Source organism: Arctopsyche grandis, chromosome 11, assembly GCF_051622035.1.
Source record: "Arctopsyche grandis isolate Sample6627 chromosome 11, ASM5162203v2, whole genome shotgun sequence".
Lineage (NCBI taxonomy): Eukaryota > Metazoa > Arthropoda > Insecta > Trichoptera > Hydropsychidae > Arctopsyche > Arctopsyche grandis.
In genome coordinates, this window is record NC_135365.1 from 22,156,991 (window position 1) to 22,171,760 (window position 14,770).

General features: G+C 34.6%; 2 protein-coding genes across 2 annotated transcripts; one reads left to right on the forward strand and one right to left on the reverse strand.

Annotated features, from left to right (window-relative positions):
- Positions 1-3,200: 3,200 nt before the first annotated feature.
- ZnT86D (solute carrier family 30 member 7) lies at positions 3,201-7,564 on the forward strand. The gene is made up of 4 exons (XM_077441753.1): positions 3,201-3,530; positions 5,662-5,847; positions 5,921-6,138; positions 6,262-7,564. Exons 2-4 carry the CDS (start codon positions 5,667-5,669, stop codon positions 6,916-6,918), a joined length of 1,056 nt encoding a protein of 351 aa, XP_077297879.1. The 5' UTR covers positions 3,201-3,530; positions 5,662-5,666; the 3' UTR covers positions 6,919-7,564.
- Positions 7,565-8,754: 1,190 nt separating this feature from the next.
- On the reverse strand, positions 8,755-11,198 carry bai (Transmembrane emp24 domain-containing protein bai). The gene is made up of 5 exons (XM_077441754.1): positions 10,891-11,198; positions 10,415-10,535; positions 10,259-10,329; positions 9,211-9,337; positions 8,755-9,136 (listed from the first exon to the last, which is right to left on the reverse strand). The coding sequence occupies exons 1-5, from the start codon at positions 11,191-11,193 to the stop codon at positions 9,015-9,017; spliced, it is 744 nt and encodes a 247-aa protein (XP_077297880.1). The 5' UTR covers positions 11,194-11,198; the 3' UTR covers positions 8,755-9,014.
- Positions 11,199-14,770: the final 3,572 nt, after the last annotated feature.

Here is a 14,770-nt window from a genome sequence, read left to right on the forward strand (position 1 = left end):
CTCCTTTTTCAACACCACATTTCAAACGACTATCCTGTTCAGGCATGCCACTAACAGCGACCACGTTTTGCATCCGTACAGCAACGGTAAATGGTCTACTAGTCATATGTGAACCAGTCGCATCAGAAAACTGGTCACATCTGAAAATTGGTCACGAAAAAACTGATCACACCCAAAAATTCGACCAATTTTTAATTTTTGGGTGTGACCAATTTTAGTGTGACGGGTGATCTCGTGTGACCGATCTAGAGCGACCGGTTGTCCTGTGACCGGTTCACATTTGACTAGTAATCACCGAACCACAGCAACACCGACTTAACATAGGAGCGCAGTGTTCTTAAGCGTCTTCTGCTTGTCTCCATTTCGGAACTGACGTCCGTATTGATCATTGCTCCTAGATATTTGTAGTGTTCGACCTGTTCAATCATTTGTCCGCGCACACTCAGGTTTAATGAATCCGTCTTTTCTTTAATATAATAAATAAATATTAGGGGGACCGAAAAATAATGAAAAAAAAAACTTCGCTTCATATTTGTAATATAAACAGCTTAAACATGGCGAATCTAATAGTAAATATTCATTTGTTTTTTTTATTAATGTAGAAACATCGCGTACTATCCCTTATCGATGTCAATAAACTCGCATACTCCCCCGTCACATAAATACTCACACCCCTCTGTAATGCACTTCTATTCATGCGGAACATACTCAGAACTCACCACGACCCCTCGACAAGAACAACTGCACACGACCACGCGTACAACTAAAACAGATGCACTAGAGGATCAGCAACTAACGCCAGTGAGCTTTCGGAGCTCAACCATGGTTCACTCTCGAGACAACTACATTACATATATACTTCACTGTATATACAAATACAACTGTATTAATCGAGCAATCACGATCCTCTTCCAAACAAACACAACCACGCGTTTCTATAAGCCGTGAGACACGGTCAACATACCACTTATTCCCGCGCTGCCTAAATTAAATTTATTTGAATTGAAAAAAAAAACAATATTCGATATCGATATCATCGTCATAAAAACTTTGATTTATTTTCGATTTGCCCAACAAATCTTACATTATACCTTACATTTAAAGTCTCTTTCGAAATTATATATTAGAAGAAGATGGACAGCCAATTTTCAACGATAATTCCTCGATGGTTTGACCAGTGCCGGCCTTACACCCTATGGCAGAGCATCGCAAGCTGATGGTCACGGCCCTTTTTGTACCATACGGGCCACTTTGATCTAACGCGTGCGAACGAGATCACATATGAGGGAGAAAACCGATGTTAGTTAACGTTTTGTCACATATGTATGTAGGGACTAGCTAGCGACTGCCAATAAAGTACATATGTATGTAAATAGCTGACAAACTCTACGAGTCGTAAACAACGTGTTCCGCGAATATCAAAAGGTTGCCTGGCTCTGCCTTATGGCACCCTCGGACAATCAAGTGCCCCTAGAAAAAAAATAAAAAAAAAACGGGCTACCATCCTCATTTTTTCGGACTTGGGACTGGCATCAAAATGGTTAACAAGATTTTCCAACCGAAAGGTGAATTGGTTTTCTCGTGAATCGGTCACGAGAAAACTGGTTAATCGATTTTAGGGTGTTACCAGTTTTCTCGTGACCAGTTTTCGTGTGACGGGTGATCATGTGTGACCGGTTGTCCTGTGACCGATTCACATTTGACTAGTAATCACCGAACCGATATTTTGATAGAAATGTTTCGACAACATTATGGGGAGGCAGGAAAAAACAAAAATTATAATAAACAAGTCGTTGCTACAATATAAATAAAAAAAAATAGTCGACTGCGATTCAAAGGTAGATCGCACTAAAGTAGCACCCACAATTCTTAAATGGTGTCCGTAATAATATTTTTTAGCTCTGCATTCATATAAATAAAGGTATTTTATTACTATCTTGATCAGTGGCTTGCGGTGAAATTCTCACTGTTTTTAGATTAGGTGTTCTCACTGACTTAGGCTACATAGATTTAAGCCGGTTCGGTGATTATTCCGTAAAAATATAGAAGAGGCTTGTAAAAAGCGATCATGTGCACGGCACTAAAATCTCGATTACGGAGCATCTAGCACCTAAAATCTCCACCAATCTAAAGCTATTTACGCAAAAATTGTACTGACGAGAACTCAAGTGCCGGTAAACGGATTAGATCCCAAATGTGAATTGCTACTAGGATAACAGCCGCTACGAAAATCGCTCGCGCGGTATCCTAGTAGTTCGTCGCATAGGAAAATTGCCGTACAGAAAACTGCCCAAATATGTCACAAAGACAATTTTTGCTATGAAAACCGCGAATGCAGAATATTTGGCACTCGAGTTTTCGTTAGTATGATAGTTATTGTTAGTATGATGGACTTTTCGGCTGCCAGATGTTCCGTTATAGAGATTTTAGTGATTTTTGGGGGAGCACTTTGTGACCAATGATCACCGAACCGCATACCCACACATACAACACTGAGCTTAGTATCCGGTACAAGCACGGCTGCCGGTCTCATCCATAGTAATTGGATTATTAGCAGTGGTGTCACCCCAATTTTGGAACAAAAGACTTCCAAATTATTATTTTGAAAATATACATATGTATATGTATTTGTATGTATACTTTTTTTTCGTCGAAGGCACCTTTACATGAAAATTCATTAAATTTTCAAGATTTGTATAATTTTTGATAAAAATTATATGAATTTTTAGATGAAACGCATGGAAACCATTAGGGTGACACCACTGATTATTAGTCACAATTTTTTTTTGAAAATCGTGAATACGCAATATTTGGCAATCAAGTTCTCGTTACTATGATAGTTATCGTTAGTATGATGGACTTTTTGGCCGCCAGATGTTCCGTTATAGAGATTTTAGTGACTTTTGGACGAGCGCTTTGTGACCAATAATCACCGAACCCTAATCCATCCTGCACGTGTAAAGGCATCACACTGTTAATGGCAATAAATAAACTTGAAGCCGACACAAAGCGACAAAAGCGGTTAAGCCACGTGTACCAATCGATTTTTTCACAATGGCCACACCGCGCATACGCAACCCGTAACGGTGAATAAATCGACCATCGTCCGCCGACATATTGACAAATCGAATGAAACCTAATTATAAAATCTGTAATTACCCATGCAAAGCGCATAAAACCGACGTACGTGTGCTAACATTGGCCAGATGAATTTAAACAGATGGGAGCGAACGAATACGGGGCGACTTTCAATTTGACAGCAGACGCAATCAGAGCTAGATATTAAAAAACGGAAAAGGAACAGACGAGTGGCGCGTCGTGGCGCAGTGGGACGTGCGTTCGGTTCTATCGACAATCGACAATCGTGGCTGTCATCCTCGTCACCAACACCCACACCCACACCCCCACCCCCACCCCTCAGCCTCTTTGTCTGGAGTCAGCCAAGATGCGGCTGCTGTGTGTCGTTTGACGCCTCGTCACACCCCCATAATACTCCCGAGACTCGAAATAATCGTTCACTCGTCTCCTAGGTCAGTTGAATTCGCTATCATATCTGCTCGCGTATTGTTTGGTCGACTTTAACACTTTTAATATACGTTTTGTTCGTCAATCGACCGGCCGGTGCAAGTTGAGGTTATGTGAAGATCCACGTAGGCAAGTGACTTACGAACCATAGGGTGCTGTCCTAACCCTGATTTCAACCGCTTCCCGATACATTCACTTCTAGTGCCGATCGAATCGATGGAAATGTTACGGTTGCTAATTCATGCAAAACCATGCAGTGTATTCAGGTCGTTGCTATTGTTGAATAAATTTTCGATCAATTAATGAAATGACAGATAACATGGTCGTAATGCGACCGATATGTGGCACTGAATAAAATTCATTTGTTTATTTGATTTTTGAATTTGTTTTTATATATAACTACATATTTATATTTAAATTTATGTATTGTTATAAATTATCGATGTTTCCGTTTTGTGTAATTTTTTCTCATTGAAAAATTATATTGCAGTAACGAAAATCAATGACTCAAATCATGTATTTAAATACAATATATGTATTACTCAATTTGTTGTTTTTCTTTTTTGACCGAAATAGTAAAATGCATAGTTGATAAAAAAATAATTCTAATAAATTTAATATTTTGTTATGAAATTTGAGCTACTTCATTTCAATCGTAATATTCGCTATTATTTTAATACATATGTATATGGTTATCAAAAGTTTGACCATATTGTGTCAATTCTGGAGCAATTTTATTTGTTTTTCTTCAAATTTTAGTACATTTTTCAAATTAAATATTTGTCTTTTTTTATATGTATATAAATTTTTTTTTACATACATATATGTACATATATACCAGAAAGGCCTAACAGGTAATGCGCCTTCCTGGCCGATTACAAACATCGTTATACAATTTTTAGAATAATTTTAAAAAGCATCAAAGAGACATCTATGGATAAATTTTGACAAATTTTTGGTTTTGCTTACTTTTTGTAGCATTTTTTTTGTGTATAAATCGTCAAATTTCGAGATGCTGAAAATAATTGCAGCAATTTTATACGAATCAATGAAATTCGAGAAGATGAAAGCTCGAAAATTGCGGGAAATGGATAAAAGTTACCAATTTGTTGGAACTGTTTCACTGAAAATCAGTTAATTTGCTAAACTCTGATAGGAAACGATCGACCCGGTGTCGCAAACCAAGCTCTGGCCACTAGCAACCAGTGGGACTCGAACTTTTGACCAATATGTTCGAAAGCATATATGCTAACCAATAGTCCACGCTGCTGGTTATAAATACATACATAGATACTTTCTAGAATATAATCTGTATGATTAATACTTATGAAGGCACAGTTGAAGCTCGCTTATCTGGACTAAGTAGGAATTAAGATGTTCCAGATAACAGAAAATCGGAATAATCAAAATGAAAGAAAAAAGTATATCGCCTCTTCATATTTAGTCTTTAATTTATACCAGGAAGGCTTAACGGGTAACCCCAATGCGCCTTACCGGCTAGAAACATTGTACATTTGATACAAATATTATTAGTATTATACAAAGTATATAAATACATATCAAGAAATATCCACAGAGACATCTATTTTTAAACAATTAAGTAAATACATATCAATTAACATCCACAGAGCCGTTTATAGTAAAATTTGTAAATTAGCAGCATTTTATACAATTCGAGATTGCTAAAAACTCGAGATTTTGCTAGAAAATGGGTAAGGCTGCCAATTTGTTGGAACCGTTTAAATGAAAATCAGATCAATTGGCAAACTCTGATCGTTCTAGACTCACAAATTCAAAGTCTGACCAGCAGAAACCAGTGGAATTTGAACCTGTGACCGCTCTGTTCAAAGCATTATAAGCTATTCTGCTGGTTAGCATATGATAATGGATCAGATATTAACTGTACATATGTACATTTGATCGCTTCTGAATGAATCATATATAATACATCCCTGAGTATTAGATAACAAATTCGTATAATCCACTGTTTCTATCTGTATATTAGTATTAGTAATATATTTTATTTATTATACTTTTCGAATAAAGAAAAAAAACAAAAAAAAAAAATGTTTTCAATGTTTCAAATGAATTACATATGTATATATGCGTACTATATTGGTTGAATTTTGGTTTCAGGTAAAATGTTGCCCCTTACTCATAGAGATAACAGAGGCCTAGTGAATAGGTTGAAAGATAAAGTAAGCGGATGGCTACGACTCGTCTTAGCTGATCCCAATGCCAAAAATCTCTTCCTCTTCCTATTGCTGAATTTCTCGTTTGCATTTATAGAACTTTTTTACGGTGTATGGACCAATAGCTTAGGTAAGTGGATATACATTTATTGTATGCATTTAAATGTATGAACATTTATGAATTATATTTATATGCTTTGCAGGTTTAATTTCGGATTCGTTTCACATGTTTTTTGACTGCACCGGCTTAATAGCTGGCTTAGTGGCATCGTTAATCAGCAAGAAAAGATCTAATGATAGATTCTCGTACGGGTATGTCAGGGCAGAAGTCCTCGCCGGATTCGTCAATGGATTGTTCCTCGTTTTCATCGCGTTCTTCATTATGTCGGAGGCTGTGGAGAGAGCAATCGAACCACCCGAGGTATATTTTTATAGGCTTGTGTGTCGCTTGTTCATATCAGTTGTTTATAAAGTGTGAAATTGTAATAGTTTTTTGATTAGATACGCATATTATTAATCCATTAATTTTGTTCGATATTTCCAGGTGAAACATGAACGGTTGTTTGTCGTCTCCGTGCTTGGATTCTTAGTCAATTTGGTGGGCATATACGCTTTCCAACATGGTCACGGGCATTCGCATGGCGGAGGCAGCCACGGACACTCTCACGGGGGCTCTCATAACCACTCGCACGATCATTCGCACGAAAATCACTCGCACGATCACGAAGTGCACGTAGAATTGGACAGTCTCGCTGGAAATTCACATATAATGAAGGGCGTGTTCCTGCACGTGCTAGCCGACACGTTAGGCTCTCTCGGAGTCATAATATCCGCACTTCTGATGTACCAGTTCGGCTGGATGAGGGCTGATCCCATATGCTCGATGTTCATCTCGGTTTTAATCGTGCTCAGTGTGCTGCCGTTGCTGAAAGAGTCCATATTGATTCTTATGCAGAGGCAGCCGACTTCGTTGGACAGAACGTTGCCGCATTGTTATCAAAAGGTGACGGGCCTCGCGGGTGTCTATTCCGTTCAAGAGCCACATTTCTGGACTTTGTGCACCGACTCGTACGTAGGTGCTGTAAAATTAGAAGTTTCCAAGAACGTGGATCCGAAGTACGTTATTAGTCAGACTCAAAGAATATTCGCCGCGGTCGGCGTGAAACGAGTTACTGTGCAATTGGACTATTCGGGGATGTGATCTACTGTTTTGCACGATTTTATGTACGCACTGTTTGATCTCGTCACACATTGCCGCAGGAACTTTGTATATATACATGTAAAATAGACTGAAAAATTTATCCAATTGAATTTTACAATGCTGTTTTAAGATTTTTATAAACTGAGAGAAATGTATTGTTTATGTGCAATTCAATATCACAATATTTGTCAATAACTTTTATCTATTAATGTACGAGTACAATACAAAGTTTTGCATTTATGATATAATGTTTTTTTTAAATCATTATTAGTTAATGGAAGTCGCTATGAATTCGCTATAAAATAGTCTACCAAATATTGCTGATACTTAGTAGAGTAATATATGATCTTAAATTACAAAAAAAATATATATACATATATATATTTAATGATTAAAATGTTATATTTTTCAGTCGATATAAGACTTTGTTAAAAACTATTGTGTTAAAATTGATTGTAATTAATTTTTAATTATTTTAAGACATTCATATTCAATGTGCACAAGAATAGTTTCAAAATACGATTTATTTTTTTGTCGTATTCTAGTAGCTCATTTGTATGTCTGTATGATGGTTGTTTGTTTTCTTATTCATTATGTCACATTCCTTTATAATTCGTATACATTAAAATAAATCATGTATTTTATTATAATTTTCTTTTATATATAATCCACATATTTTTTTTATATTTTCTTACAAAATATTTATTGCAATCTAAATATATACATATATAATAGTTATCTTTACTACGTTTTTAGAGCGTAAATGTTGTATTCGCGTTTATTCCAATTGCCAGAGTGCGTGATATAAATACTCTGAAAACACAATACATATATATATATATATATATATATATATATATATATATATATATATATATATATATATAATATAATGAAAATTATACTAAAAGTATCATTCAAACTGCGTATTCCATAAAAAAAAATACGAATCAAGTAGACGAATGGGCATACTAAGTTTGCTACGTGGATTTTAAAGATAGAAAGTAACACTAGCGAGGGCCTTGTGCGTCTGCAATGGTGCTCTTATTCACTACTAAACGATAGAAGTAGCAGTATTTTAGCTTTAAAATCCAAGTGGCCAATTAACTGTCAGACTGGGCCAATTGCTGTGGTTTACTACTTGCTTCCCTTTTGTAATAATGATTAGATTGTACAGTATTATTTATTATTATATATACAGGCGTCTTAACGGGTCGGTACCATATGTTTGAGACATATGTATAAGGTTACTTGGTGGAATGTGAGTAGGATGAATTATGAGGTGCTAATTTGTAAAGTTGCATTAAAGATTATAAACGATCAATGAATTGTAATGGAAATTATATTAGTGTTGGAAAAACTAGTAATTAAAGGTTGTTTATGTTGCATAATGTTTTTTTTTTTATATTCTTGGCATAAATTATATGATGTATGTATTATATCTAAAAGTTTAATGTGTATAAAAAATATATTTTCATGAATCAAACAATTGTTTTCTAATTGTTTTTTGTTTTTTTTTTTAAATGATGCATATTCTTGACAATATTTTGAAGAAAATCTGTTCAACTTTACGTCTGTCATATTCGTGTAGTTGAGAATTGTATCTGTGTGTAAATTAATCCCGGATAAACCACGTTCCGGTAAATGGAGTTTGGTGTATATGAAATTTTTATGTAATTGGTAGGGTTGAGGAATTTCTTGCATTTCTGGTTTATAAGACATGAGGTTCCAAGCAATGTTTTGTTTTCTAATTTGAATTTTTTTTTTGATATATGGAATTATGAATAAATGCATATATGTATGCAGTATGAAACACTAAATGAAAATAAAAAGAAATTCCAGATTTTCAGACCTTTTATTTCAATATAAAAACCACTTCATCAATAGAACACACTTAACAAAACGTAGATTTGATAATGAAAAATGAAACATTGACAATTAATAAATAAAAAAAATTGCAATTCGTGTAGAAAAAATCTTTTTTTATACTGAAAAGTTATGATAGTTTGTGAAGATCAGTCGCAGCCTCGCCACCATGTTCTGACACACTCCCGCACGCAAAGGACATGCATTATAAAAAAATAACATTGTAACTTTTACTCTATCAGTTTCTTCGCTTTGAAAAAGCGTCTCAAGTATAGCACTTGCCATGTCGCCAAACCGAGAAGACAACACATTGAAAATATACTGAAGAAGAGCACTCTATTATTGGTGGACTCTGAAACGATAAAGTGATTTCAACAATAAAATTTTAATTCACATTTTATATGCTTTTTTTATTCCGTTGTTTACCGTTCGTGTCTCTCATATCTTCTTCTGCTTTACGCATAAACAGAAAATCTTGTACTATAGATTCTGACAGATCTTCTAATTTTTTGAGCTCTATCTCCATAGGCTTCAACTTTGCTGCTTCACCTATCTGCAATTTTAAATGAGAAATCAAATATCTATTGAAATTATACTCGTGTTTTGAAAGAAAACAAAAACACTTGCAATAGGATTTGAAGGAAAATTACATATGTATAATATGGTGACACGACAACTCGTTCACAGATTTTCCGTAAACCGATGATGCGCTCCAGGCATTACGTATACGGCCATCTCTTTCCCACCCCGTCTGTTCACCATGATCTCGTTTACTCTGCCATTACGTATACAGCCATCTCTTTCACAGACCATTTTTTCACCGATAACAGACGGTCTGTGAAAGAGATGGCTGCATACGTAATGGCAGAGTAAACGAGATCATGGTGAACAGACGGGGTGAGAAAGAGATGGCCGTATACGTAATTCCTGGAGCGCATCATCGGTTTACGGTAAATCCGTGAACGAGTTGTCAGGTAACCGTATAATATGTATATGCAAAATTTCACATGCATTTCTCATCTAAGAAAAGACTTTCTCAATCATTTAACATTTTTTCAAAGTCACACAAAATTATCTTCAATATTCTGACAAATACAAATTCACTAGACATCAAATTTTGTCAAAATACAGATGATATATACTGTGAAATGTTGGTGTATATTAGTCAGAAAACAATTTATATGTATATATCATGCACAATTTTTTTTTTTTAGTTCTATAAGGGTGTTAAGAGGCTGAAACAATGATTAGAGAGCGAATCGTTAAATGATTGCGCATTTATTATTTGGATACTAATAATAAATACAAAAAAAAAACCACTCAATTCTAATAAATTTCATTACCCGCCACTGAATTGCAAATCAGCAATCACCACATGGAAAAAACGAAACGTTAATATGTTTCGTACGCAGTTTGAACGTAACATTTCCGACTTATAGAATATACCAAATACCAATATAAATTAAATCATTACCCCTTCGTAATTTTTGGCTTCTACACCGCGCTTGATAATGAGAGATATGTCTTGAGGTTGTCCTCTTCGTTCTGAAAACATTCACATAAATTACCATTAAAAGAAAAAGTAATAGTTTTACGATTAACAATACTCAAACTGGTTTTTTGTACTTACGAGGTGAAACTCTCGAGATAAAGCATATTTCAAATGTATCGAACGTTTCGGTGACAAAAGAAAATTTCCCTTTTGATATATTGTCCTTCTGGGAGAGAATGTGACCCTTTGAATCTCTCACCTGAAAATTAATAATTGTTTAATATTTTATGAAATCAGAATTAAACTTGCATATTTGAAAATATTCTTAACAAATTGTTAATTAAATTAAAGCATAAAAAAATAATTTGCATATTTGAAAATGTGTTGTGGGGAAAAAAAATTGCAATTTGGTATCGTTCAAAATTGGTATATATATATTTGCAAGATAAAAGTTTTGGTAAAAAATGAAAAGCTTATGACCAAACTTTTGAACGATATGTTTAGAGGCGGGAGAGATGACGTGGAGAACGGTCGACGCGTATAGGTTAAGGCTCGAGCGGTGTATGACGTGGGGATGCAAAAGAGCGTTGAAAGTGAACAAATGAAAAACTGACCACGTAGTCGACTTTCTGGTCGGGGGCTTCCTCGACGTCGTAGTCTCCCGTGATGAGGACGTTCGTGTTGAGATCCTCCTTCAGGCATTTGAGGGCGTTCGGCTGAAGAGACCACATGATGGCTCTGGCGGGAGCCGCCGCCACAGTCAGAAGCACCAGCGCCAGCAGAGCGCGCGCCCCCCTCGCTTGCGCCCCCCGTGCCTGCGCCCCCATTCTGCAAATGACACAACAGTCAACTGACAGCCGATCGAGCACGTCACCGCCGACTGCCGACCTCTTGTCTATGGTCTTCGCCTCAAGCATCCCTGCGCATTGTCTATGGCTTCACCTCGACGTGGACAACATTTCCATTAGAATACCCTATTAAACGAGTATTTGGCACTCTTTTCGTTTATCATCGATAATTAATGTTCGTTTAATAAATATTTTTATTCAAATTACAGTGTTTTCTTAAATAAATTCGAATTTCAAACGGTTTTGGTACCGGTTCGAAAAGACTGCTCTATTGAATAATTTGTAGAGTTTACAAGAGTACAATATTGTTTTGCATTATTCATATTATATTTGGTATTTACAACGTTTAAAAATCGAGTTAAGGTCTGTTCATACCCATCCAGCACGACCCGTATCCCGCAGGTGTCCTGCAAATGCGGATAGTATTCTTTGGTACATTATATGGACGTATTCATACTCCATTCGCGCCTGCGCATTTACGCATTCATGCGCGTCCATATAGAATGTACTAAAGAATACTGTCCGTACTTGCAGGATACTTGCAGGATTCGGGTCGTGCTGGATAGGTATGAACATACCTTAATTTGTACGGTTTAAAAGAGTACAATATTGTTTTACATTATTCATATTATATTTGGTATTTACAACGTTTAAAAATCGAGTTAAAGTGGTGAAAGCATATCAAGCACAGAAATTTTGTCTTGCCACAGACTTAAAATAAAATAAAAACTACCTATGAAGAATCCTTTTGTGCGAGCTATGATGTTCTTGTGTGTTAACAATAATATGTATATGGGTAACAATATATGTGTTAGGGATACCGGTGTACTGTTATACCTGTAAATTGTAAAATTTTGGCCATCGGTAAATACCGGTAAATTTAAAATGGCGTCGTCCACACACACGATATTTACGTTATTTTCCATAACCAGTTCCTAAATAGCAACCACAGGTTGCAATATGGGAAATGGATATGGATAATGTCGGATATGGATAATATGGATAAACGGATTATTTCACAAATTGTGATCGCGCACGTAATAATCGTTGCCACGAAAATCGCGATTACGGAATATCTGGCACTCGAGCTCTCGTAAGTATGATAGTGCGCGTGCCAGTGCACGAATTTTCGTGAGCTAGATGTTCCATGATCGAAATTTTAGTGACGTGTGCGAGATCGCTCTGTGCGGGATAATCCCCGAACCAATACAGACTATGTATAATAATATGTAGATCGATGACTATAATTTCTCTCCAATAAAATTGGAAACCAATGAATTAATTGAAATTCATAAAGTGAAGCATTGTTTGTAATATTTCAACATAAAATCCCTACTCTTCATAACAATGAGCAACAAAAAATCTTTTTTTTTTACTTACTGGATCGGATGATTTTTGTTGGCTTACTCTCGCTTAACAGATATGATCGTTTAAAAAATGTGAAATTTTTACAAAATTTTGGCTTTTGCAGTCTTTAATTCAAAATCCAGAATTAATAATTAATTGCTGTGCCAAAAGTGAGTATTGGAATCTCAATAGTCAGGTGTTTTTTTCTATTGATTGTAATTTTTTATTGTCTTAAAATAAGTATAATTAATTATCTAGTGAGTTTTAAAAGTCAAAAATACATATTTTTTTTACACATTGAACGCTGCAAAGGAATTCTATATTATTGTTTTTTTTTTTACTATTTTTAGCAACAATTAAGATATTTTTTCGATGAAAAAAATAGAAAATTCTCTCACCACATTCACGTGAATAAACTATTTTCTCTTATAATTACAACAATTCAATACAATAATCCAGTTTTTTAATTAGACATATTTTACAAAAATAGCAATGATTTAGCATTAATAAGTTAATATATATTGATACATTGTATTTAAAGACAGACTATTATTAATGCAATACATTCAGCTATAAAAAGATTCAGTTTCAGCGTTTCACCTGGTCTAAATTTGTGAAATCTGTTCAGAGGTACGATTTGCGTATGCGGATTATATATAATATTTGCTCACTTGCAATCGTTTGCATCAAAAATACCTCGAAAATAGGAATAAAAAATGAATCGCAAATATATGTTGGAAAGATGCACAAAATGCACTGAATTTAAATTTGTGTCATCGCTGAACGGGAGTAAGGTCATCTTGGAGAGAAGAACCTTGGACGTCCGCAGACTCCGCAAATAGCTCATCTTTTACGATTCGGTACTGTGAAAAGCTGCACAATTGTCAATGTGGCGACAACATAATCCACCATTAAGAAGTTTGCCATCGTAATAGTGTGCCAACACGAATTACGATGATTTATTATTTATATAATAATAATATTGGCAAAACAAAATTAATTGCACGTTGCAATCGATTCATTTAACGTCTATGTTCATTAGTTCGAAGTATTGATCGATAAATTATATTATAAATTCATGTCGATGAAATTAAATGTTGTTATTCTGTTATTTAATATAAAGAATCTATACTTTATCAAAATAATTCCTGAGAATTTTCCAAAGCAATTTCCTCTGAACTAAACCTGAAAATCGTTCAAATTATTATATATGTATTTAAAATCAGTGGACGTTGATTTAATGAATCAAAACATCAGAGTAATAATTGTGCATTAACATTTGTATTGTTAATTATTACGGTAATTTATTACCTACTCTACTTTTCTTAATTTATTATAATTTTTATTTTATAGTTATGTAATTTCCAGATTTGAAAAGGTTATGGAAAATTTCGAGTAAATTTAAAATTTTCAATTTTATAATATAATAATAATTGCAATCCTCCTTCCATATTTAAAATTTTATATATAAAAGGTTGCATTTACATACATACATATGTTACAAAAAGTTCAATAAACTCAAAGGAGTATGGAACGCTGTATGCTCGACATAACGAAGAGAAATAGGAAACGGAATACCTAGGTGAGAAGAATGACCAGGATAGTGGAGACATTGGAGAGAGGGAAGATATTTAAATGGCAATGAGTGGGTCACGTAACTATAAGAATGGATAAAAGAAGTGCTGGAATGGTAGATGGTACCCAAGATCAGAGCAAGATGAGTTAAAAAGTTGCGAAAATTTAGAAATAAACATTTAAAAATTCAAACAAATAAATTGTAATATGTTTGTAAAATGGAAGAAGATATAGGAAGAATTTACATAACAATTTCAACATAAAATATGTAAATAAAGTAACTTAAGTAATTAAAATATTATATTAATGAAATACAAATAAGGAAAAAAGTAAACAGAATATAAAATGTTATGTACCACACTAAGAATATAAAATGTTATATACCAATAGCACACTACTTTACCAGCGTTTATAAATATAAAATGTGGGCAAAACATGTGCATTTGATGTATAATGGAGTTTAAAAAATATCTTTAATGTTAGTGCAAAGGATTTACAGTAAGTAGCCTATATACATATGTATGTATAATCTATCCTTCCTGGAAAAAACTATACCCGTTGAGCGATGTCTTTATTTATCAGCTAGTCGATCAGTCCCAATTTTAGCCGTAACCCTATGCGCCCTATTCAGAATTCATTATTTTTCTCTCGATTTTTTGCACTGTGTCATAAAGTTAAAAGTTGGCTATATCCACAAATCACTAAAATTTACAACGAGTCACGA